This window comes from Natator depressus, chromosome 3 (genome assembly GCF_965152275.1).
Source record: "Natator depressus isolate rNatDep1 chromosome 3, rNatDep2.hap1, whole genome shotgun sequence".
NCBI lineage: Eukaryota > Metazoa > Chordata > Testudines > Cheloniidae > Natator > Natator depressus.
In genome coordinates, this window is record NC_134236.1 from 76,146,582 (window position 1) to 76,172,076 (window position 25,495).

The 25,495-nt window shown below is 42.2% G+C and overlaps 1 protein-coding gene across 2 annotated transcripts in view; it reads right to left on the bottom strand.

Annotated features, from left to right (window-relative positions):
- Window positions 1-5,758: 5,758 nt before the first annotated feature.
- Window positions 5,759-25,495, bottom strand: part of FAXC (failed axon connections homolog, metaxin like GST domain containing) — a 43,682-nt gene continuing 23,945 nt past the window's right edge. For both annotated transcript variants that reach the window (XM_074948147.1, XM_074948146.1), the window contains 2 exons: window positions 11,728-11,844; window positions 5,759-10,191 (listed from right to left, as the gene is read on the bottom strand). In XM_074948147.1, coding sequence (XP_074804248.1) covers window positions 9,902-10,191; window positions 11,728-11,844 — 407 coding nt within the window. In that variant the 3' untranslated portion in view covers window positions 5,759-9,901. The remainder of the gene's footprint in view (window positions 10,192-11,727; window positions 11,845-25,495) is intronic.

Below are 25,495 nucleotides of genomic sequence, written 5' to 3' on the forward strand. Positions count from 1 at the left end.
AGGCAGGATAATATTGCTCACCACTGCCAGTGCCCTAGAGTGTGCGGGTAACAGTACTCTTTAGCTACTGGATTGGTTCTGCTTTGAGCAGGCAGTTGGACTAGCTGACCTCCTGAGGTCCCTTCCAACCCCGAGAGTCTATGATTCTATGATACTTCATTTAGGAGTATAAACACAACCTTGACAGACACAACCTTGCATCTCCAAGACCTCAGCTCCAAATATTCCCAAATACTGGGGAAGTTCAGCTCCATACCCCTGAATCCTGACACAGCACTAAATGTCGTGGCTTGGACTATTTTGTAATGATCATCCAATTACAACAGTGATGCTGGGATAGGCTATGTCAGTGATCTTCATTGGTTAGTCACGGATCACTGTTTGTAGGGACTGCCTAGGGCAGAGGTTCCCAACCTCTATTGTTGAAGAACAACTTTGTGACAGATTCACGGATGGACACCCATGCTGCCCCGGTACCCCATCTCACTGTGCCTGCTTTCTGCCCATTCTGTCTCCGCATCTCCTCTCCTGTTCTGTATCCACTGCTCTTTTCCAGGTTTGTCTTGTTTTTTGCTCTCACTTTTGCTGTCTAATTTGCATTCACATTTTTGCTCTTTTTTTCTCCTATTGTTTGCTCCTTGTTGCTCCCTGTTCCACCCAAAGTCTGTGTGCTGCTCAGAGTGAGGAGCATCCATTGGAGGCTCTGTGGGGTCAGGCTACACATCCTCACAGCTGAGCTGTGTTGAAAGAGCTGAGATACAAAGCATAGGTTGGCATGGGTTGGTCCATCTATGGTTATTAGTCAGGATGGGCAGAGATGGTGTCCCTAGCCTCTGTTTGCCAGAAGCTGGGAATGGGCAACAGGGAATGGATCATTGGATGATTACCTGTTCTGTTCATTCCCTCTGGGGCGCCTGGCACTGTCCACTGTCGGAAGACAGGATACTGGGCTAGATGGACCATTGGTTTGACCCAGGATGGCCATTCTGATGATCTTAAACTCCAATCTGTAGCCCTGTATGTATTCTGCTCCTGTAACTGCCACAGAAACAGGGAATAAGGTAGGTTTCAAGGAGTTCCCAACCACTTTACGCACAGCAGTACATTTGCAGTGGGGAATTGGAAGATTTCTCTTGCCCTGGACTATAAAACACTGTCTGAGGGGCATCTCTCCAGGTTCTATTTCCCATTTAAATGCATTAGGTTGAAATTCCACTGGGTAACCTGAGTACTTGAAAAATTCATTCTCTATGATTGAAGGCCTAATCCTGCATACACTTAAATATGCAACTGACTTTAGGCAGATGTGTAGTGCCACTGGGTGAAATCCTGGCCCTACAGAAGTCAATGGCAAAATTCCCATCGACTACAACAGGGCCAGGATTTCACTCATTAACTTTAATGGAACTATTCTTGTGCTTCACGGTACATAGATGCTTAAGCATTTGCAGGATCCGGATTATTACTTTAAACTCAGACACGCAACAAGTATCTATATATGGGTCTATAAGTGGATCGCTTAAATGCATACCAACTGTCAGCACTTCAGAGATTTCTCTAGTGTATATAGTTAGACCATGAAGATTTGCAAACTGCAGACCTATTCTGAATGAAGACATGCACAGCCAAGTATTTTATATCCTTTTGTTATCATTTACACATCAATTACATTAAGACCAAATATACAGATTTTCATATGTATGTACATTGATCAACATAGTGCACAATTTAAATTTATGTTACAATCAAGTGTATAAGTTTAAATATGGCTTTATAAACTAGTAGTAATAACTGTGCTAAAATAATCCATGTCTCATGTAGGTTCACACACAAACAATGGAATGCAGCTGTAGCACTAGATTCCTCAATTAGCAATGTGTTACTTCATCATGTTGGTAAACTTTTGTACACCGTATAATCAGTTGTAACCCATCCCCTCCCCCACCCCTAGGGTGACCAGATGTCCTGATTTTATAGGGACAGTCCCTCTATTTGGGGCTTTTTCTTATATAGACACCTATTACCCCCTACCCCCGTCCTGATTTTTCACGCTTGCTATCTGGTCACCCTACCCATCCCACCTACACACACATACTCTATTCCAGGGGTTCTCAACCTTTTTCTTTCTGAGGCCCCCCCAACATGTTATAAAAACTCCACAGACCACCTGTGCCACAATAACTGGTTGTCTGCATATAAAAGCCAGGGCCGGCATTAGGGGGTAGCAAGCAGGGTGATTGCCAGGGGCCCCCACGAAGCTACATTGCTCAGGCTTCAGCTTCAGCTTCAGCTTCAGCCCCGGGTGATGGGGCTCAGCGACCTGGGCTTCAGCCCCATGTGGTGGGGCTTCGGCTTTCTGCTCTGGCCCCCAGTGAGTCTAATGCTGGCCCTGCTTGGGCCCTGGGCTCCTGAAACCTGCTCGAGATACCCTAGGGGGCCCCAAACTCCTGGCTGAGAACTACTGCTCTATTCTGTCTGTAACATGGTTGGATTATATACTATAATTATAAAAACTTTGGGTCCCGCAATTCTCAAGTATCCTGAAAACAACAACCTGTACATTCTAGGAAAGATTAGTCAGAATAACAAATTATAATGTGAGGTGGAGGAACACACACGCAAACACACTGCTCTGTAAGGATACCGTTACAATCAGTGAAGCTGAAAAAATAAGGGCTAAACCCTGTTTGTCGCATTCCAGTGAGTAGTCCAATGGAGGCAAATTGTTAACCGTGAGAGTTATTAGCCATTGGAATACTGTAACAAGGGATAGGACAGATTCTCCATCACTTGCAAGCTTTGGGTGAAATCCTGACCTCAGTGAAGCTAAGGGAGTTTTGCTATTTACTTCCGTGGGGGCTAGCATTTACCTCTAAGTCAATATTCAATGTCTTTCTAAAACATATGCTCTAGTTCTACCACACATTGTTGGGCTTGATGTGGGAATTATTGGGTGAAATTCTATGGTCTGTGTTATGCAAGATAGACTAAATTATAAGCAGGCTAAACAGGATTTGGCCCTAGAGTGCAGAACTATAGATATCACATAAAACATTCTTCTGCAATAAGATTCCTGTGCTGTACACACATGCTTCATTTCTTTTCCCAGTACTGAATCATGGAACTTCAAAATCTATGCAAATAAGAAGCACTTTATGTTACTGACTACAGAAAAGGAATGTAAGAGAGGCCCTCCACGATGACCATCAAAGTAAGGAGTCCTCAAAACTGCCGAGTCAGAGCTGATTAGTTTTGCACGTGTCTCTCCGCTAAGGCAAAGAAATGAAGACCAGAATGAGCAGTTCTCCCATCCCACCCACACATGGGCCTGATCCTGTGAGGTATAGAGGGTGCCTTCAGATCCTACTGATTTCATCTGGAACATAGAAGAATAGGAACTCAGGACATATAGGACTGGAAGGGACCCCCTGGGTCAGTGAGTCCAGCCCCTGCTCTCACAGACAATCCTATCTGTACCTGGAATTGAAGGCACACAGTATCTTACAGCACCAGGCTCACTGATAAGTCTAAAACTAAACTCCTTGTGAGGCTGTCTGTACCAAAACCATTTCCAAAAGTCTCCTACCAGGTCTAATATCCTTTAATAAACACACCGACAATTCTCCAGAACAAACAGAGATCTTTGTGGAAGAACAGCCCAATAACCTCCTCACATAATAGTTAACACCTATCAAAAGAAATATCTTCTTTGTTTATTTAGCTCTAAAGAATACCTGCAGTTTATGGCACTACAAAGCTACTGGACACTATACATACTGTAACTGGGCCCTTCAAAGATCTACATAGTCAACTTTGTCTATTATAGAGCTACCTTGACATTCCTCTTAACTGCAGTCACCAATATACATATGTGTGACTCATTGCTGTATTATGTATTACATACATCTGTACATTGCTGTATTACAATGTAATTGTACAATGTACAATGTAATTACAATGTAATTGCTGTATTACAATGTAATACATTATGTATTATGCACAGATGTACACTGCTGTATTATGTACATCTGTTTCCACCTCCCAAACACTGGGGTATGCAACATAATTTTGCATTTAATGAGCATAAATTTGCTGAATACAAAACATATCCATGGGGTACTCATGCCAAATCCATAGTGTCGCATGGATGTACAACTATTTTTCTTCTTACATTGAGAGTAGCTCTAGTGTCAAAAATCAAAGGACTCTGATTATTATTATTTCAACATCTAAGGTCAAGATCCACTTTAGTCCATCCCTTTCCACAGAATTTCACTTGCTGCGCACCCCTGCATAGATCTTTCCACATAACACGTTTTTCCCCCAGGCAACATTTTGTAAGGTTTATTACTTGACAGATAAAATCCTTTCAATGGAAATATCAGGAAACTGTCATGATTACTTGAGCAGACCCCACTGACAAAAGGAAATTTGTGTCTGGACTGTTGCTAAAAAATATTTCAGGCAATATTTTTCAAAGAGAAAATGGATTCAAAGGGACACTGTCAAGGTTTTAAAGATCAAAATGCATGATCTACAATGTTATAATTGGATGGGGACAGTCCTCCAGTTTTTAAATATCATTTGATTTGTTTTTAAATCTAGCACAACATCCATGAGATTTTTGTAGGACTTCTAAAACCAACAGTGTCTGATTCCTCTATTGAGTAGTCAGAAGCAGTGAACTCTGCTGATGTTGCTGATGGTGCTAATGGTTATAAACAAATCCACTTCAGCATGACAAGGTTCTATACAATATGAAGTTGCAATCGCTGTTAAACAAAAAACAAGCAAAACATAAGAAGCAAATCACCATTTGCCAAATGGAAAAAGGGGCTAAAAATATTTATGCATCATCCCCAGAGGGTTTTATAAAAACAAACTTAAAATAATAATTAACAGTTGGACGGTGATATTATTAAAAACAAAATTGAGGAGGGGAAATGCTCTGACTTTTAACAAAATAAAGAGCCAGATTCAGATTTTACTTAGGCAGTATAAATCAGGAGTGACTCCAGAGAAGTCAATGGAGTTAACTCACATCAAATGGTATGAGATCAGAGGCTCAGATGGTTTCTTTCCATGGTAAGAGCTGGGGAAGTAAATGCCACACAATTCCACCCCCTCCTCCTGTGCAGAGCCCATGCAGCATAAAGATCCTTCTACAGCAGCCAGGGAAGGGATGCGTGGAGCAAGAGAGGCACCTATGTGAGCCTCCTTTCTGTAAAGAAAAGGGGAGATTGACGTATGGAAGATTCTTCCATATATGGACCGGGAGGGAGGGGGCACAATCTGGGCCACAATCAAATTCAGAGGGACTGATACTGATACATTAATGAGTAATCCAACATTCTAATCCATTATACTCCTCTAGTAAAGAATACTCTGGATGCCCCAGTTTCAGTATCCTACATTACAGGCCTAGAGATTCCCAGGGCCAATCTCTTGCACTGAGCCAGCATGGACTGTGACTGCTATGCAGGCAGTGCATGTAGTGTCTCATCCTGCAAGATAGTGACTGTTTCCAGAGTGACTTGAAGGCCCTTAGACCCATTCCGTGTGTCTCTTTGCTGAGAGGCTCCACAGAAAATCTTAGCCAGGCTTCCTCAGCCAAAGAACAAGAGTCACTGGCAATAGTGAGGGCAAGGATAATAAATCAGGTGACAGAATGGAGATTAACTGTATAGAACACAGAACGGGGGGGGGGGGGGGGGGGGAATGTCCCTTTGACAGTTTTCAACGCGATATATTTCATCAGAGAGCTGGTCAAAAGAGGTAGGTATTTTCCATGAAACAATTTGAAGGAAATGAAAATTTTGCATTTCTGACAAAAAAATTCAAAAAATTTCCAAAAAAAATTTCAGGGGGTGGGGGGCCTTTTTCTCTTACTTTTTTGCCACTGTAAAAAGAAGCAGGAAAGTAAAAATGCAGTGTTTAATTTCTAATTTGTTTGTCAGAAAACTAAAGATTTGAAACAAAACTATTTTTATGTATTGTGAAGAGGCATTTGTTTTAGCCAAAAGGCATTTTCCACTGAAAAAAAGTGTGAACAAAATATTTTTTGACCAGCTCTAGCAGGAAAAACAGCTGATATTTGTTTCTGGACAGGTTAAATTAGGGTAAAAATTTCCTGTAATGCCTTGAAAATACAACATACAACATACATACATTGTTTCTGAAATTTCTTCTAAATTTTAAATCAAAACAAAAATGCACACTTTTCCAGGGTACCCATGATGAGGAAAATGTTACTAACCTCCTCCTTTAAAAAACCTGAGTTGCTCCTAAGAAACAAAAGGCATGGCATGTGTTGTAAATACATTCACACAACTGATCAATACATAGACAGATCAGTGCAGCTAGAAAATTGCAGCTGATACTGGCAAGGGCTGCTGCATTTGTTGTCTCTTTGGATCCTTACAAATTTTTTTTAAATGTTACTTTCCTAAGACAAAATGTGTTACTGCGCTTGTTAGTTTCAAGTTAAGCCTTCACCTGAAAATTTGTGGATATTCAGAATAAAAATAAAAATAAAAATCTTAGCTCATAAAATGACTGTTGCACAACTTATTTTTCCAACCTAAATTTCAGTGGGAGATACTTCTATCTAAATTACACTTCCTCCTTCTTTAGGGACTAAATCTGCAATTCTAAGAGTAGCAATTTTTATTCAAGTGGTCCTATTGATTTCACATGAACCTGTTGATACAGCAGACCACTGGTCCAAATATTGCCCGATATTATTAGACCAGTTTCAATCCAGGGAGGTGTTCCAGGTTAACACTGTTCTAACTGGGGGCACTGTGTCTGTGACTTCAATGGGAAAATTTGCATAAGTAAGTTTTACTCACATGAATACGAGTTTTCTCCCCACGCTGTTTGCCTGCCTCTGTAATACAGAATTCTAAGTACTGGAGATACCCAGAATAGGCCATCTAAGTTCAATCCCCTTCCCTCTCCCATTCCTGCTGTTGTGTGGGGTTTCTAATATCTAAAAGCCACCTCCAGCAAGTGTTTGTCACAAGACATGACACAGATTTTTAATGATTTTGCTCCAGCCACCTCTCTCCAAGGTGTATGTATGGAAGCATCAAAATGCATGAGAATGCACAACAGTGGGGGCAGGGAACCTTGTTAGCATTCTAGTCATTTGTAGCGAAAGGCTCCAGAGTGCTTTTATTTTTCACTCTCCCCAGCGATGGGAAGACACCAATAATCATATTCTCTAACTAGGTTTTTATTTGCCATTCTGACTGAAAATGAGTCCAGTACTGTATGAAGGTATAGAATATATCATACAGTTATAAGGGATATTCTGTTCAGATAGGCTTGAGGTCTGGAATTAGAAAGAATTTGGATACCTAAGAACATGATGGACAGAATGCTGCTCTCTCACTGCTTTTACATCAGTCTAACTTCACTCATCTCAGTGGTTACTGCTGTTTACAGCAATGTGGGATCAGAATCAAACCCCATGAATTTAGAGGGGGAAAGTTAACCTTTAGAATTCTGGTCAGATTGGGTCCTTTCCCTTTATGATGGACCACAGTCACAGGCAGATTTGTCAGCCTCTGCAACTGGGGAAGATGCAAGTGCCTTATAACTCAGGTTAATCTTTTAGCTACAGTAGCTTATTGCTGTGACACATCCATTTCAGCAGTGGACTCCAGACCTGAAACTCAAGCTCCTAACATCAAAAAGTTGAAAAAACCACTGACTTCAAATAAAGAGCTTTGAAAGTTAAATCAATATATAAACAAAACAAACAAAACAGATATAAACCAGGGTCATAGCTGACGTTTTTAAAGAACAAAATTCCCCTTCAAATGTGATTCTTTTGGTCAGATTTCAACATCTGAATTTCTTCAGGTGTAACACCTAGGTTGAATGATCTGTGGGGTTTCAAAGGCATTTCTGACCAAGCGTGTCTGTCCTTTTAGTCCCAAGGCTTTACCCTTTGTGTCCTGTGTTTTGTGCTTAGTTTGCTGACAAGGTTCCTAAATGCTTGGATTGCACCTTCCTCTCCATCATCTGCAAGTCAACTATAGCTCAGATTCACTTCATGAATAGTACTCATCCATGAGACTGGAAATGTTTGATAGACGCATGACTTCAAAGGAATGTCTGGCCTATTTTAAGAAACAAACACAAAACTATGCATCCCACACTACGCAAGACATCGGCTGTCTTCATAATAGCTGTTCCCACCTAAACACAAGGAGCAGCCACCAGGCTGTTTGTGGATCTCCACGTATGAACTGTGACTCTCCCATTCCAGATCCACAGCCAGCTCTGTGATTCCCCGGAACAATCAAAGGACTCCGAGCTAGAAGGGGGTCTTCACAATTAGTGAAAAGATCCCCAAAAGATGAATTTCTTTTAAAGCTTTGGGAAACTCCTCCATTTATTTTGAATTCTCAGTATTAGGAGAAGCAGTAACAATCATGAGAAGAGTCCCCAACTGCCCCTTTTACCCTTAGCTTCCCAGAATACAAGATACAGGAACAAGTTATTTATCAGCTGCATGATTAATAATGTTGCAAAGTGGTCCTGTTCACGTAACAACTTTTTTCCTAAACCACGAAAGCCATGCTTAAAACATTTTAAGGGACACCATCAAGGTTTGTGGACCCAAAATCTGATTTTTCTTAAATATATTTACAAACACCTTGACATACTTTAATTCCTCATATGCTTTCTCTCTGCCTGAAATCAGTCAATCAGTGTCAGCATCCAGTCTGGCATGGGGAAATCCACACAGGCTACAGAACAGGCATAGCCAGCAAGTTCCCTTCTACACACTCCCACCCACCTGGTTATAGGGAGTGTGTCAGGGGCCCTAGACCCAATATAGATGACCTACCTAGCCTTCCCCCTAAGGCATGTTGAGTTCTGCTCTGGCACTTCTGAGGATCTGGTATTTTGAATTTACATAGCATCTTATACCCGGCAGCACTCCAAAGTGCTTCGCAAACTTTGCCAACTGATACACAAAAACTAGAGAGACTGAAGTGTCCAGCACTGCAATGCAGTTGACTCTGGGGTGGTGCACTCTAGGTGTTTAACTTAACAGTATCTAACAATACCACACAACAGTTTTCAGCAGGAAGTGGAAAGAACACTTGACATAATCGAAACTGCAAGGGGAATTTGAATGGGCAGAGTATATATATACCTGAGATGGGGTTTAGCCAAGACTCCTAAACAATCTTCTGAGGGATTATTAGGTAATAATTTAAAATACTCTGAAGTCTCCCTTTCAACTAAAAAAGTTATAAAACTGAAAGATTTCAAGCTATTGTACAGAATAGGAATTATAAAATGTTGCTTTTTTCATGAGCACATTTTCTTCTTGCCTTTATTGATTGACAGTCTGTGCACTGGAGACCAAACCCCTACTCCTCTCCTATACACACTCACGCATAACGTACACACCCAGCGTGCAAGAAGCTGTTGAGTAAAGTTGCCCTGGCATCCTGTTGCATTAATACAGTGAAATCACTGCTTACCAAGAAGGGAGAGGGGAATTCCAATAAACACTTTTCCCTTTCTGTCAACCACTTGCTGTGAAGATGAGAAACTCAACACACAGCAGCTCTCGTGACCTCTCTGCTCCACCTGTGGTAGGTTTGCTCGCATGATTTTGGAATCTGTTTTCAGTGGGAGCAATATGTAGGCCTAAGATCCTCCTACCCTCTGGATCTTGTTTGCCTTGTTCTAGTTGTTTAACCTAGGCTCCATCTGAATGGATTTACAAAATGAAATAAGGCTGAAATAGTCCAGGTAGCATGTGAAATGTGTCAAGCACAATGATCTCTTCCACACTGGCATGAACATGGGAAAGTTGGACTGGTCCCAAGAAGTGGCATTTCTGATACAAATGGAGAGGTGCTTGGATACATTACTTGCATTGTGAGTGATCTGTATAGTCATCCATGTCCACATCAGAATCAAAGAGCGAGTGTCCAGTATAATCTGTGTCAGGGGTTTGGGAAATACTGTTCTCTGTCCCCTCCTCATCAAATGTTTCTGTCCTTGAATAAAAGCTGAAGTCCTGCAATGGGGTGTGAGTCTTGCTAGCTTCACTACTTTCCTCAGATTCGTAAAAGGTGTTATCGTCGTCCTGGTGCCACTCTGGCCAGAATTTCCTCCTTATTCTTTCACAGTACATAGCAAGGTTAATCAGTTCACCTGCAACACAGTAAAATAAGCCAGTGTAAATACTCCTAATCATTAATCCTGTGACAATGTTTACTGCAAAGAAAATTCACAGGAGTGGTCTTAAAAGAAATCTTCCTGGCTTGTTTCCAGGGAGGCATTAGAGACCTCTTTCCAAAAGGCTAAGATGCGATCAAACATAGTAATGGTACTGTTCACAAGTTCAGTCAAATGAAAAATGCAAATGGTTGTGACTTGATTAACGTACCTGTGGTAAGCAGGGTCAAAATGAAAGGATTATGTATGAACGTAGCTATAAAGTTAAGCAATTAGAATTAATCTTCATGAATGTGACTCAAAGGAAAAAGATTACTGATTTTATAAATCTGTCACAATAAAATTGTTATGCATTTTGTACAAACCTGGCATCCAAAGACAGAATTTGGCCATACATATTCTATGTACTTATTAAATGAATGTCGTGCAATTGGAGGCAAATTTTGGTTTTGGACCACAAGATGGCAGTACTGTTCGCAAGATAAATTTGGCATTTGACACACAGAATTTTTACATGGTCACTGTAGCACACCCTTAGGTATTGTACACATTAGGGATGGAAGGATGGAATGAAAGTATTTTTCTTATACATTTATGAAGATATTATAAAAACCTCAGTGAAGAACAAAACACAACAGCACATCCAGGAAAAACACGTGTGTGCAGTATTTCATAGCATGAGCAGCTGTCTGGTTAGGGGGAGTCAGACTGGAGAGTACTGTATTGTAGGGGATGGGTGTGTCCATCTGATTATTTTGGTAGGGCAGATGGGTTTCAATCAACATAAGGCTAATTCTTGAAATTCATGGGTCCCCTAAGATTTTCCCTGAGATCCTTCAGAGATCAAAGTCATAGAAGAGAAGCATATAACAACAACAACAATACCCAGCTCTTATATGCAGCATTTTTCATCAATGGCTCGGGGCGGGAACCTTCATATTTATCATGCATCTATGACTCCAGATCAAATGTGCTCAGCTTACCGGTAAAAGGGTGGGTTTTTTTCTAACTGCTAGTTCTGCAAACTTACCTTGGGATCCAAAAGTGAAGATGGGCTCCTTCCTCTCCCTGTATCTGCAGTAGCCATTAAGGTTCTGATTTCACTGGGACTACTTGCAGAGCATGATACTACTCAGTGTAAGCAAGAGAGGCATCATCTAGCCCATAGTGATTTCATTATCAAACACTTTGCGAACATTAATTAATTAACAGAGCAAAGGCCAAATGTATTTAAACAGAGTGCTGTAGTGTGTAAGCTACCAAGTACAGCAATAGGAGCAACTAATGTGAAGAATTTCATGGGGGGAAATGAAGGCACCTTTGGATAGAAAAACATCAAAAGTACAGAGTACATCAAAAGACTCTAGCTGAACTTCTAGGCTCATTCTGTCTTCAAATGTCATATGATCCTGACAGTGTTTTTTATAATGAGATCCCCCTGAAAGCCTGCCCTAGGCCTACAAGCAGAGAATGCTACCAAAAGAGATGTCCAAATCTCTAAGATTGTCTTACCTTTGATTAGTCTCTCAGGTCTAGTCCCTGGTAATGTCCACATTGCTTGAGCCAGGTGCCCAAAGACAGTGGCATCGAGAGTGGAAAGCTTTGGTCCCATGATGTACTTCTTGTCACCTGTAAATGGTAAAATGGTGAACAGTTATGGACCTGCAGGTACCTCTCCCAACTATAAATATGGATTGCATCTTTTAACGTGTGTCTTACTGAAACGATCTGACTGGCAACCCGTATGCTCCCCAAAAATATCCGGTTCTGGGATCTATGCTTCAGCAACTGCATGTGGGCCAAATTTTGGCCTGGGCACAGAGAAGGTTCCCAGGGATGGACTCCATTACTGCTATGTAATCCTGTGCAAGTCATTTGGCTAATTGATCTATAGTGTTACAGAACCACCAGCCCTTCTGCTCCCCTTCTTTCTGCCACGCCCTAAGCACTGAGCAGCAGAATCTACCATGGCATGCAGAGAAAACACACTGAGTCAGTTTTGCTACATTCAGGGCTTTCTATGCTATCAGTAGAGGTTGAATGTATGATTTCTTCCTGTCAGGAAAAATCAAAGCTGGCCCGTGATTAACATATTTGCTGAAAGGAGCTGGCAGCCCTCCATGGGTATCCTGCACTAGTCTTTCACCAGTGGAGATCTGGTTTCAGGTCCTTTCTCAGATTACAAGTGAAAATGAGAGTGGGTGACATCAACTGAGTACTTACTTAATATTTGTCCAAATCCAAACCATCACCCCATTCGGTACGATTGGCAACTTCTGCTCAAAAGAAGCCTAGTGCTGGAATAGTTAAGTGTGTCGCAGTTCCAGGCTAGTGCATGCCCCTGGATTGGTGAGGAAGTTTGCAAAATGCCTACTCACACGATGCCCAGCTCTATCCAGTACTGTTAGATCTCAGAACCACCTCACCATTTCAGCCACAAGTTTTACAGCAATTTAAACTGCTTGTGAAGGGTACCAGAATGACAGTCCTGGTGTCTGAATTCTTCTGCTTATCCACAGACCAGGCACAACATGGGAAGGAGCAGAGCAAGCTTCCCTACGCTGTCCCAGAAATGCCCTACGATCTGGACTTCAAACCCAGAGGGAGTAATAGGTTATTTTATTCTCAGTCCTACTCGGTCACTTGGCCCTTCTGCTGAGATTGCCAACGATGGTGCAGCAGTACGATGGGGACACTAGTTCATTAGAAATGAAACTGAGATCACTAAGTCATTTCACCCAAGCCTCTAAAGAGCAGTTCTATGTGGACTGCTGCGGGGGTGGACTGCTGGGGGGGTGCTGTAATGCTCTGCTCCCTTCCCCAGGTTGTACCTAACTAGCAGGAGCTAGCCCTAAGTAATGGCATTTTGTCATACATTTCTTTATGGAACTGAAATGTCAGTCACATGTAAAAGTCACATTCCTTGGACTGTAAGGTCTACAGGGCAGAACTGTCTTTTCGTTCTGTTTGTACAGCGCCTCGCACAAAAGATCCTGGTCTATGACTGGGGCTCCTAGGCGCTACAATACAAATAAATAATTATAATCATCACACAGTAAGGTATGAAAGAAGATTCTTTTGAAAAGCAATTCAGAATCATCATCAGGAAAGGCACATCCAATACTGTATGGATCTGAATCATCCAAATCTATTCATCCCACTTCTGAGTGATAGTCTTCCTCGGTTTGGTTTACACTGCTCTGGTTTGTTGGGGTTACTAGCTTTAGGTTTATAAAACAACTTTAAGCAAAACTGTACAGCAATGCAACGCAGTGTATTCCAAAGTACTACACAGTCTACTACTCAAGCATCCTACATCGTAGCAATCCAGCTTTGTGAATAACCGAGAATGACAACTTCCTCTACGAAGTCAAACAGAATATTAAAATTGAACACTTTTTCTTTGTGAAAAGACCAGCTACTACATAAGTCCATTGTCTAAATAGAACATTCAGGTAAACAATCCCTCTGGCAGCAGGAAATGCAGCAAATGTCTTTGTGGTAGTTACATTGTGTCTAGTCTTGAACCATCTTGTACAAATCTCAAAAGTTGTTCCCAACACCACAGTTACATACTTTGAGCTAAAATCCCATTTTACCTGCTGCGAGGAATTTAACACAATTTAACTGTGCTTCATGCTCAAGTCCAGAACAGTGTCATGCTGGGAAGTAACACTGCATTTTGGAGTGGATTTTTAAAAATCTATTATTTTTAAAAATAATATTTTTTTAAAAACATCAGAATTTATTCATTTAAAATTGATTATGTTCATTTAAACATATTTTATTTTCAAAAATAAATCTATTTAAAATTAAATTTGAAATTATGACAGCCTCTCTTAAGGCCTAAGCTTACCATAATGTATTAAAATCATTTAAATAAAAAATAATATTAAGCCAATCATGTTTGCTGCTGAAGTTTTAAAGAAAGTCATGCCAGTGAATTAGTGAAAGTCACTGGCTAAGCACCCCAGCAGCCAGTGTTGCTGAAGTGCTAAGCCAGCTTTTTACAACAGTAGCCTCTTCTGCAGGGGCAGAGTGAGTATTTTCTTCATTTAAATTTATTCAATCAGTTCAGTTCAATAACGAGTTCATTCAAATGTAAGAAAACAACAGGGAGTTGAAAAACCAGGAAAGCTTGTTTTCTTCTTCCAATCTATGAATCAAAACTAGATGTGAGAGGATGAGATCTACTAATTCTAAGGCTTTGTCTATACTATGGACCTTATAGTGGCACAGATGTACTGCTCCAGCTGCGCTGCTGTAAGGTCTCCCGTGTAGCTGCTCTATTCTGGTGGGAGAGAGCTCTCCCTCCGGCACAATTAAACCACCCTTAACAAGCGGTGGTAGCTATGTTGGTGGGAGAGCATCCCCTGCTTTTGTCGGTGAAACTTTTGTGTGTGTTTTTTCACATCCCTGACTGACAAAAGTATTACCAACAGAAGTGCGAGTGTAGACAAAGCCTGAAACCTTGAAGGACATTGTGACAAGAAACAATCAGTTCAATTCACTAACTATAGATAATACTTGCTTTGCTTTGTTTACTAAATCAGTTAGTTTTAAATGCAAAACATATTGTGATAAACTTACTTATTTTTTCTTAAGTATCCAGCACATTTAAGGTAGTTATTTAATTAATAAAAACTATTAAATGTTGGTTTTGCACATTATTAATTTAATTCCAATTTCTGTCCAAATGCAGCTTGACACAAGTCACGAGTAAAAATTTCAACATCATCCAGTAAATAAGAAATGCACCATTCACTATTTTCTAACACGATGAAGACGCAAAAATTAAGAATCTGAATTAGTGTGTGTTAAGCTATATAATTTATTAAGTAAATATGTGCAGATATAGTGCATCCTCGTGGCTAACAAAAGAGAGTACCAAATTTAGTCTAAAGGCTATATTTAGTTGCAAATCAACATGTTTTAATTGTTACAGATCAATGAGAATCAACCTTTCTTTAGGAAAATAACAAAAGTACAAATGCAAAACAAGATGAGTTAAATCAAGGTTTCCTGGTTGCTGGCTTAAATCATCCTTTAAATCACCTTGATTTAAATCAATCCACCTTGCTGCATGGTGATGTTGGTACAGCCAGGGAAGGTAGTGACTGTTATATTCACCTACTCTCCTGCCAGTGGCCTCCTCTCACACCTGCAGCACGCCTAGCTGCAGGGGGAGGGAGGGCAGACTGAAAATCTCAGTGGAACTCTTCAGACAGTTAAAGAATAATACCAGACATGTGAGAAGAGAAAGAGGGTTCCCAACCTCATTCTTCTGAAATTTTGTTCTCAGATCCCTAAAAACAAATGCAAACAAGACTGTGACTAGGACTACATAGAATCATAGAATATCAGGGTTGGAAGGGACCCCAGAAGGTCATCTAGTCCAACCCCCTGCTCGAAGCAGGACCAATTCCCAGTTAAATCATCCCAGCCAGGGCTTTGTCAAGCCTGACCTTAAAAACCTCTAAGGAAGGAGATTCTACCACCTCCCTAGGTAACGCATTCCAGTGTTTCACCACCCTCTTAGTGAAAAAGTTTTTCCTAATATCCAATCTAAACCTCCCCCATTGCAACTTGAGACCATTACTCCTCGTTCTGTCATCTGCTACCATTGAGAACAGTCTAGAGCCATCCTCTTTGGAACCCCCTTTCAGGTAGTTGAAAGCAGCTATCAAATCCCCCCTCATTCTTCTCTTCTGCAGACTAAACAATCCCAGCTCCCTCAGCCTCTCCTCATAAGTCATGTGCTCTAGACCCCTAATCATTTTTGTTGCCCTTCGCTGGACTCTCTCCAATTTATCCACATCCTTCTTGTAGTGTGGGGCCCAAAACTGGACACAGTACTCCAGATGAGGCCTCACCAGTGTCGAATAGAGGGGAACGATCACATCCCTCGATCTGCTGGCTATGCCCCTACTTATACATCCCAAAATGCCATTGGCCTTCTTGGCAACAAGGGCACACTGTTGACTCATATCCAGCTTCTCGTCCACTGTCACCCCTAGGTCCTTTTCCGCAGAACTGCTGCCTAGCCATTCGGTCCCTAGTCTGTAGCGGTGCATTGGATTCTTCCATCCTAAGTGCAGGACCCTGCACTTATCCTTATTGAACCTCATCAGATTTCTTTTGGCCCAATCCTCCAATTTGTCTAGGTCCTTCTGTATCCTATCCCTCCCCTCCAGCGTATCTACCACTCCTCCCAGTTTAGTATCATCTGCAAATTTGCTGAGAGTGCAATCCACACCGTCCTCCAGATCATGCCTGAGGAAGGGATTAAAGGGGAGTAAAAACAGTCCCCGACACTTCTGCATGGGCTACTTGGACTCTGGATTCAGGCGTAGGCAGGCACTCCCAACATGCCTTCATTACAGCAGAGCCATGAGGCAAGTCATCACTGAGGCCCCATCTACACTACAAGCTCGGGGGCAATTCACAGTTCACGTACACACACTCAGGGTAGCTCACTGAGACCTAGCATAGGTATGAAATAGTGGAGCCACAGTCGCACAAGCAGCTGCAGCACAACATAGCCATGCCAAGTGCGAACCCACCTGAACCCCGTGAGTACATATTTGGCACGGCTGAGCCATGCCAGCATTGCCCATGCTATCACAGCACACTACAATATACTCACACTAGCTTTCATCAAGCTAGCATAAGCATGTGTGAGTGAGCTCAGCATCACAACCCCTAGCTAGCAGTGAAGACATGGACTACTGGTATAAGCAAGCATCAAATTATATCGTAGGCATACCTCCTAGGGCCCCTTGTGGGGTGGCAACACTCTCACAGGACTCCTTGCTCTGAGCTGTACCTAATTCACAATCTTGCCCCAAGAGATGGCAAGAAAGCTGATTCTTGACCATCAGAAGTTCCCTGAGAACTTCTCCTTTAGGATTTTAGATAATTAAAAAGAAGAGAAACAGAATTCTCCACAGGGATGACAAGTGCAATAAAAGGAGAGACCATCCTGCCCCACAAAGGTAATTTAAACTGCATCTCTCAGAGTGCTCACCTCCCACAATCGCCAGTGCACATAAAGCATTAAATGCGCTCCCTGTGCTGACTCAAAGCCAGTGCCCTGTCTTCCCTCAAGTGCCTACTCAGAATCCGCCTCGGCCATGATGCCTGTGGTAAACTGCTAGCTGAGAACAGCTGGGTGGCCAGTTAGCAGATTCATTAAAATCTCTTGCTCATTTGCAATTGTAAAAGAAATCACAGAAACCTACTGAAGTCCATGTGTGGATCCCACCATTGATCCCTCTATGCTTCAGTTCCCTATCTGTAAAATGGGACTAATATTATTTCCTTATTTTTCCCAGGGTTTTGTGAGGATATATTCATTAAAGATCAGTGCTAAAATAGTTTGATAATGTGGGCCATTTAAATACCTAAGATATATAGACAATACAGCAGAGTACAAACTACACCACCTTTCTGATAAAGGTAGCATCTCTGGCAGTAATTTGTGTGGAAGTAGAAGACCTTAGTGGTACTTTCTGAAAACTGTAGAAGAAAATTCTGATAAGAAAAATTGACTAAAAAGCTCCTAGCCCACATCTTAATGTGGTGTAAATAGATCTCTCGCTGTTGATTTACACCCATTAACGATCTGGTCCTTGGTGTCCAAAGTTAAGCATGAACTGTTGTTATGCTCACTAATCTGCTGTTTTGCCAGGCCTTCTGGGATATCTTGAGTATGAAAGGTGCTATATAAAATTCTACTTCTACACTATTCTATGCATGCACTTACTGACACCATATACATGTTAAAGTCTGCTTCAGAACATTGCAATAGTACTCTACCACCACCAGGTGAGGAGTAAAGCTCAGCTTCAACCCAAGCAAGGTAAATATTTCCACCCCTTCCACACAGAGAGACGGAAACTATTTTTGGAACTAAAAATAAATATTGTTGCTCCAGTGTGTGTTTGTCATGGTGCAAAAGGGGCTCCAAAGTAATCTGATCTGTAACAGTCTCCAAATCAACTCAAGATAAGCAGCCACTTTGCATTAGGATTTAGACAGAACTTGAATCCTCCTACTGTTGCCCTGGGTTTTTCTAATTAAGAACCAAGAACCAATTGCCCCCTCCTATGGGAAAACTCATGGAAGGGAGAAGATAGGTGGGAAATCCAGAAGAGCTTTTTATTTAATTGTAAGGGTCAGGGCAATTGCACCCCTATCATGCCATGGCATTATGCTCAGGGGTGAAAGTAACTTAAGGGACTTACTGGTACACAGGGCTGGGGTCCTAAGCAGGGGTGGTGGGGCCTCAACCAGATGGAGCGGGGCCTTTAAATACCCTGACTGCGGTAGCTGGGAGCCCGAGCCCTTTAAATTACCGCCGGAGCCCCATGGAAGCAGTAGCTGTGGGAGCGGCCGGGAGTTAGGTACCCAGCAGCTGCCATTGAATTTCCTAGGAGCTGGACATCTAACTCCAACATGCACCTTTAAAATCCCAGCCCAGGTGATTATGTCAAGATATCCACACACGAAGGAGAACTCTTGCAGCAGTTGCTAATTATCTGTCTATGTGCTTATATGGCTCCCAGTGCTGTAGTGCCTGAATGACACTTGGATCAGCTGAAAAAATTAAGCCCAAACAGGGTTTGTCAATCACAGGGAGAATCATTTTGTAAAGACAAAGGGCCAGATTCTGACACCCTATCATTGACGAGGGCCACAAATAATTGTACTAAAATTAGTGAGAGTAACACCTTGGGAGCAAGGTACTATTCAACAAAACGGGGGGGGGGGGGGATTTGACCCAGTGATATTAGACCATTCCAATGAAGTATTTTATGTTGCTCTTTAACTACACCTCTACCCTGATATAACGCGGTCCTTGGGAGACAAAAAATCTCACCACGTTATAGGTGAGACCGCATTATATCGAACTTGCTTTGCCCCCCCACCATTCCTTGTTCACTGACCACCCCCTCCAGAGACCCCCGTCCCTAATCACCCCCGGGACCCCACCCCCTACCCAACCCCCCTGCTCCCTGTCCCCTGACTGCTCCAACCCCTATCCACACCCCCGCCCCCTGACAGGCATTCACCGGCAAAGGCGGGAAGTGGAGCAACATGGCCCCAGCCCACTCCACTCCGCCACCTCCCAGTCGCGGTGCTCCACTTCCCGCCACCAGTGAGTGTGGGGAGGTTGGGGAAGGGACGCCCCCCGTACTCGCCTGCAGCGGGAAGCGGAGCGCCGCAGCTGGGAGCTGGCGGAGTGGAGCGGGCTGGGGCTGGGCTGCTCCACTTCCGCCACTGCCAGTGAATGTGGGGGGGGGATCCCTTCCCCCAAGCTCCCTCCTCTGAGAGACACAGCTGGGGCTCGGGCTGGGGCGAGGGAAGCAGAACAGGTGGCTCCTGGCCCCCTGCTATTCCCCCAGACTACTCTGGGACTGCGGGGCCCCCAAAAGTGCCCCCCCACAGCTCCTGCCTCCCAGGCCCTGGGTGAGGAGCCCCTGACTGCCCCCGAGACCCTCTGCCCCTTATCCAACCCTTTGGCCCCGGCCCAGCCCGGCACCCTTAACGCACTGCTCAGAGCAGCATGTCGGAGCTTTACCACATTGTATGCGAACCCACGTTATATCGGGTCGTGTTATATCGGGGTAGAGATGTACTATGTAAATTTCTGTGTTTCTCTGTGTGACACTGTATGGAATATGGGAGACACTTTATGATATTGTTGATACCAATATTATAAAAGTGCAATGAATCTTACCAGATATACCATGTAAGGCATCCATGAAAAGTTACAATTCACTAAATATGATAATCTTGTTTGTATCACCTTTGTATTGTGAGTTATAGATATGTAGGGTATATCTGTGTTTCCAAACTTGTGCTGTGTTTCTGGGTGCCCCCCTAGACAGATTGGCATCAGCACTACCTAGCTTGTTTGATGGGTCATCAGCTGTACAATGAACCCATTGAAAGGCCAGGGACTACACCTTATGAGTCTGCAAGGCATGAGGTATGCGTGTGAGCAGAGAACTCTGAGGCTTTTCCATGCCATGTGCTGTGAAGCTTGCATTTGGGACACAGGAAGTACAAGCCACATGGCAAAAGGAATATAAAGGGCAGCTGCATCATCTCCATTTTGTCTTCATTCCTGCTTCTTTGGGCCAAAAGAAACCTGATGAGGTTCAATAAGGATAAGTGCAGGGTCCTGCACTTAGGACGGAAGAACCCAATGTACAGCTACAGACTAGGGACCGAATGGCTTGGCAGCAGTTCTGCGGAAAAGGACCTAGGGGTGACAGTGGACAAGAGCTGGATATGAGTCAGCAGTGTGCCCTTGTTGCCAAGAAGGCCAATGACATTTTGGGATGTATAAGTAGGGGCATAGCAAGCAGATCGAGGGACGTGATCGTTCCCCTCTATTCGACATTGGTGAGGCCTCATCTGGAGTACTGTGTCCAGTTTTGGGCCCCACACTACAAGAAGGATGTGGAAAAATTGGAGAGAGTCCAGCGAAGGGCAACAAAAATGATTAGGGGTCTGGAACACATGACTTATGAGGAGAGGCTGAGGGAACTGGGATTGTTTAGTCTGCAGAAGAGAAGAATGAGGGGGGATTTGATAGCTGCTTTCAACTACCTGAGAGGTGGTTCCAGAGAGGATGGTTCTAGACTATTCTCAGTGGTAGAAGAGGACAGAACAAGGAATAATGGTCTCAAGTTGCAGTGGGGGAGGTTTAGGTTGGATATTAGGAAAAACTTTTTCACTAGGAGGGTGGTGAAACACTGGAATGCGTTACCTAGGGAGGTGGTAGAATCTCCTTCCTTAGAAGTTTTTAAGGTCAGGCTTGACAAAGCCCTGGCTGGGATGATTTAATTGGGGATTGGTCCTGCTTTGAGCAGGGGGTTGGACTAGATGACCTCCTGAGGTCCCTTCCAACCCTGATATTCTATGATTCTATGATTCTTACCGCTGGAGTAACTTTGCGACAAACTGAAGCTCTGAACAAAGAGCTGACAGACCCATCCAAGCTGTGGATGTATTCCAGAGAGACTTTCAAGCCAGCAAACTCACCAATACTGCTAAGAACCTGATATATAGACTGTGAAGTCTCTGTATGTATCTGAGTGCTTTATCATTTAACAACTCTCTTCTTGTTCTTTCTTTTTTTTTTTTTTAAATGTTAAACCTTTAGTTTGAGACACTAAACAACTGGCTGGCAGTGTGGTATTTTGGATAAGATCAAAACTAATATTGACCTGGTAATGTGGCTGACTCTTTGGGGTCAGAAGAACATTGTGTATAGTGAGCAGAGTTTTTAAATAACTTCTCACTGTACTGGACCTATGTGATGATTGGGAGCCAGAGAACCGGAATGCAATAAAGGGGGCTGTGTAATTTCTTTCTTCTTCTTCTTCCTTTTTTTTTTTTTTTTTGCTTCTTGATAACCAGTGTGGGGGATCAAAGGTACAGTTTGGGTCTCATTGGTGAGTTTAACTTCAGTGTTAACCACCAGTTTTGGGAATATCTGCTCTCCCTTTTGTAGCCTGCCCTGACCTTGGTATTTTCAGTGAGGGCTGCCACAGGCACCCAGGATCACACTCTGTTCATTATTAAGTATACAAATTTCATGCAGACTGCCAGTGTCCAAAAAACATTCACCGTGTTCTGCTATCATGCTGTTAAACTGACATTTTAATGAAACAAACAAAAAAGGTGATCAACCAGTTTTAGGAGAGAAGATTAGATTATAAACAGAGTTTTCTAATTGGCTACCCAGATGTCATCATAATGTCAAGCTCTGACTGGTTTTTATTTATAAATTCATTTTGCCTCATTTTTATTTATAAATAAACTTTTACAACAAGATATTTGACACTGCACTTCCAAGGATTATTGTGCTTCTCAAGCAGCTATTCACATGCGCTTCTGTCTGATGCCTTACTTATTACATTACCCGAGATTTGCAATAATAAACTAGGAGAAGTGTCTGTAAAGTCTTATTGCTTGATTATGGGTCTGATTTCAATCTATATACACTAGGAAATAAGGACGAGCACTTAATTCAGCACACTGTGCCTAGGCATATTATAAAATGTATCATTCTCAGATATATGACAAGACAATGTGGAAAGTAAAGCCATTCCATTGTAGAGAATGACCCAACAGCCTTTTGAAACTGGGGGAAGTAGAAGGAGACACTTCTTTATTTTATAAAATCGCAAAACTGCTAAACAAATTAAAGCCATTTTAGAAAAAATAAATGAATCCTATCAACTAGTTCACAAACAAAGAGCCCAATGATACTCTCCCAAATCCTCGGCTAGCCACTGACCCATCTTTCTTCTACTTACAAATAATGAATTAATTCCCAGAAAGTTGGGATGAGTTTACAACTGATTAGCTACCCAACAAGAGCTAAATTCAAAATGGATAGTTCAACCAATTCTAATTTACGTATTAATTGAATTTACATGTGGCCTGATGTTCAGAAGTGCAGTTGTCTTCAATATCAGCTGCTGGAGCTGTGCAGCTCTGCAAATAAGGCCCAAAGTATCTTTACATAGTGGTCCAGCTGTTGGAAGGAATGCAGAATATTGTAGGAGATCCCTGTTGGTCACTTGACTTTCCAATTAGTGCTAGTCCCACAGAAGTACTAAACACACATCTGCTAAGATCTCCTCTAAACACACTCTTTGGAAAGAAGTAATATTGCCATTACTACACCCCAAAAAGCACTGTTTGGGAGACATATGGTAGAGATCTCACATAGCCAGTAGGAAAAATTGTGGATGATAATTTTTCTAACACCAAAAGTATTGCATCCGGCATAAGGTAACTATTTTCTTTATGACTTCTTTATGATAAATTAATCACTGGACTGGAAGTTGGCGGTTGCCTAGGAACCAGTGAAGATGGCCTGATTGCATTCAATATGGGCAAAGAGAGGACAGTTCCAACCAGAAATACACACACTCATGATGCTTCAAAAGGAAAATTATTGGAAAAATTGACCAGGAGAACAATTTAGACAGAAATGTGAATGAAAATTGGGAGCTCTTTAAGAACAGTTTATCAGTTGGCCAAAAAGCCATAATTCCAAAATCAAGAAAGAGGACAACTTTGGCTACAAGCCCATCCTAGTTCAGTGGCAAAGTGAAGGCTGCAACTAAAGAAATAAAAAAAGCAAAATATAACAAATGGGGAAAAGGGAAGAAAGATAGCATCAATATAAATCAGAAGTTATAGGGTGCAGAACAATTATAAGGGAAGTTAAAAACAACAGGGAAAATCCAGGGCTGACAGGGCAAAGGACAATAAAAAGGAGTTAAGTATATTAGGAACAAAAGAAATCCTAACAATGGTATAGATCCATTGCTATATGGAAAGGGTAAGATTGTTAATAATGACACAGAAAAGGCAGAAGTGCTCAATAAATATTTTTGTTCTATATTTGGAAAGAAGGAGGAGGATATACTAATATCATATGACAACGATGAACAAACTTCCAGGCCATTATCAGCTAAGGAGTAGAGCTGGTCAGCACAACACTAGCAAAACAATCCTTCGTCAGAATTTGCCTATGCAACAAAATTGGAACTTCTCCAGAGACAGTCTAATTTTGCCAAAGTTCTGATGGAACTCAGGCAGGGAATGAAACCAAATTTCCCAATCAGGATTAAACCAAATTTCAAAATATTGAAATCCTCTACAAAACAGAATTCCCTTTTTTCACACATCTCTAGTGGAGAGGATGTTAGACAACCTATACTAGGGATAAAAGTTTTAAAATTAGCAGGCCCTAGATAACCTTGCACCCAAGTATCCTAAAAGAGCTAGGTGAGAAGATCTTTAGACTGCTGATGCTAATTTTTAATAAATATTGGAATGCCAGGAAAATTCCATAAGAGTGGAAGAGTGCTAATAATATGCCAATATTCAAAAAAGGCAAACAGGATGATCCAGGTAACTAGATGCTAGATAGTCTAACATACATCCCAGGCAAAACAATAGAAAAGCTGATATGGGATTTAACTGAAAAAGAATTAAAAGATATGAATATAATTAATGCTCGTCAACAGGGTTTATGAAAAATAGCCCTGATTTCATTCTTTGATGAGATTACAAGTTTGGTTGCTAAAGATAACTGCAATAAAGTTATCGAACATAGTTACATACTTATATCAATATAGATATGTAGATATAGTAATAGTTATATAAAATTAGTTTAAACTACTGTAAGGCATTGGGCTTAGTACTACTTGACATTCTGATTAAAAATTGGCATTATCTAATATCAAGAAAACAAACGTTAAGCGGATTAAGAACTAGCTAACTGGCAGATCTCAAAAAGTAGTCATCAAAGGGAAATCATTACTGAAGAAGGGTATTTCTAGTGGGGTTCTGCAGGGACTGGGATTAAGTCCAATGCTATTCAACATTTTAATCAATGACCTGGAAGTAAATATAAAATCACTGTTGATAAAATCTGTAGATGACAAAGATTGGAGGAGTGGTAAATAATGATGAGGACAGGGCAGTTATACAGAGCGACGTGGATCACTTGGGCCCATTCAAACAAAATATGTTTTAATACAGACAAATGAAAAGTTGTATATCTAGGTACTATGGTGACCACCTGTACCACATTAGGTAGGACAGTCCTGAAATACAGAGTTCAAGTCCCGGTCCCGGGCTGAATGACTCCAGGACAATGTTTGTCCCGGATTACCTGTGGCGCTGCTCTGCGGCTGCCCAAAGCTCAGGGGCAGTGCCAGCCTCTTCCTGGAGGAGGAGTTGAGGTGGGCCTTAGCCCCCCCTCACCATGAGACCCTACTAGTTACAAGGAATGATCATAGCTCAGGGCAGGTGAAGGGTCCAGGGCTCCCCAGAGCGGCCTGGGCTCCCTGGGCAGCTCTTACCACAGCCCAGCTCAGGCTTCTGGCCTGGTAAGAGGGCAGAGCCTCAGGGGGAAGAGGAGAAGCAGAGGGTGAGGTTTTGGGGAAGAGGAGGAGGAGCAGGGAGTGGGGCATTGGGGATGAGGAGGAGCAGGGATGTGGCCCCAAAGGGGCGAGGCTCCTGCATGTGTCCAGCTTTTGCCTTTTGAAGGCAAAAGGCAAAAGTGGGACACATGCAGGAGCCTCGCCTAGGTACAAGGAATGCGGGCCATACCTACAGAATGGGGGTCTGTATCCTGAAAGCAGAGTCTCTGAAAAGGATTTATGGGTTAGAATAGCTGGTGTGCAGCTTACTATACCAGCCAATATTCTCTCTTTCCTTGTACTTCCTTGTTGGTCAG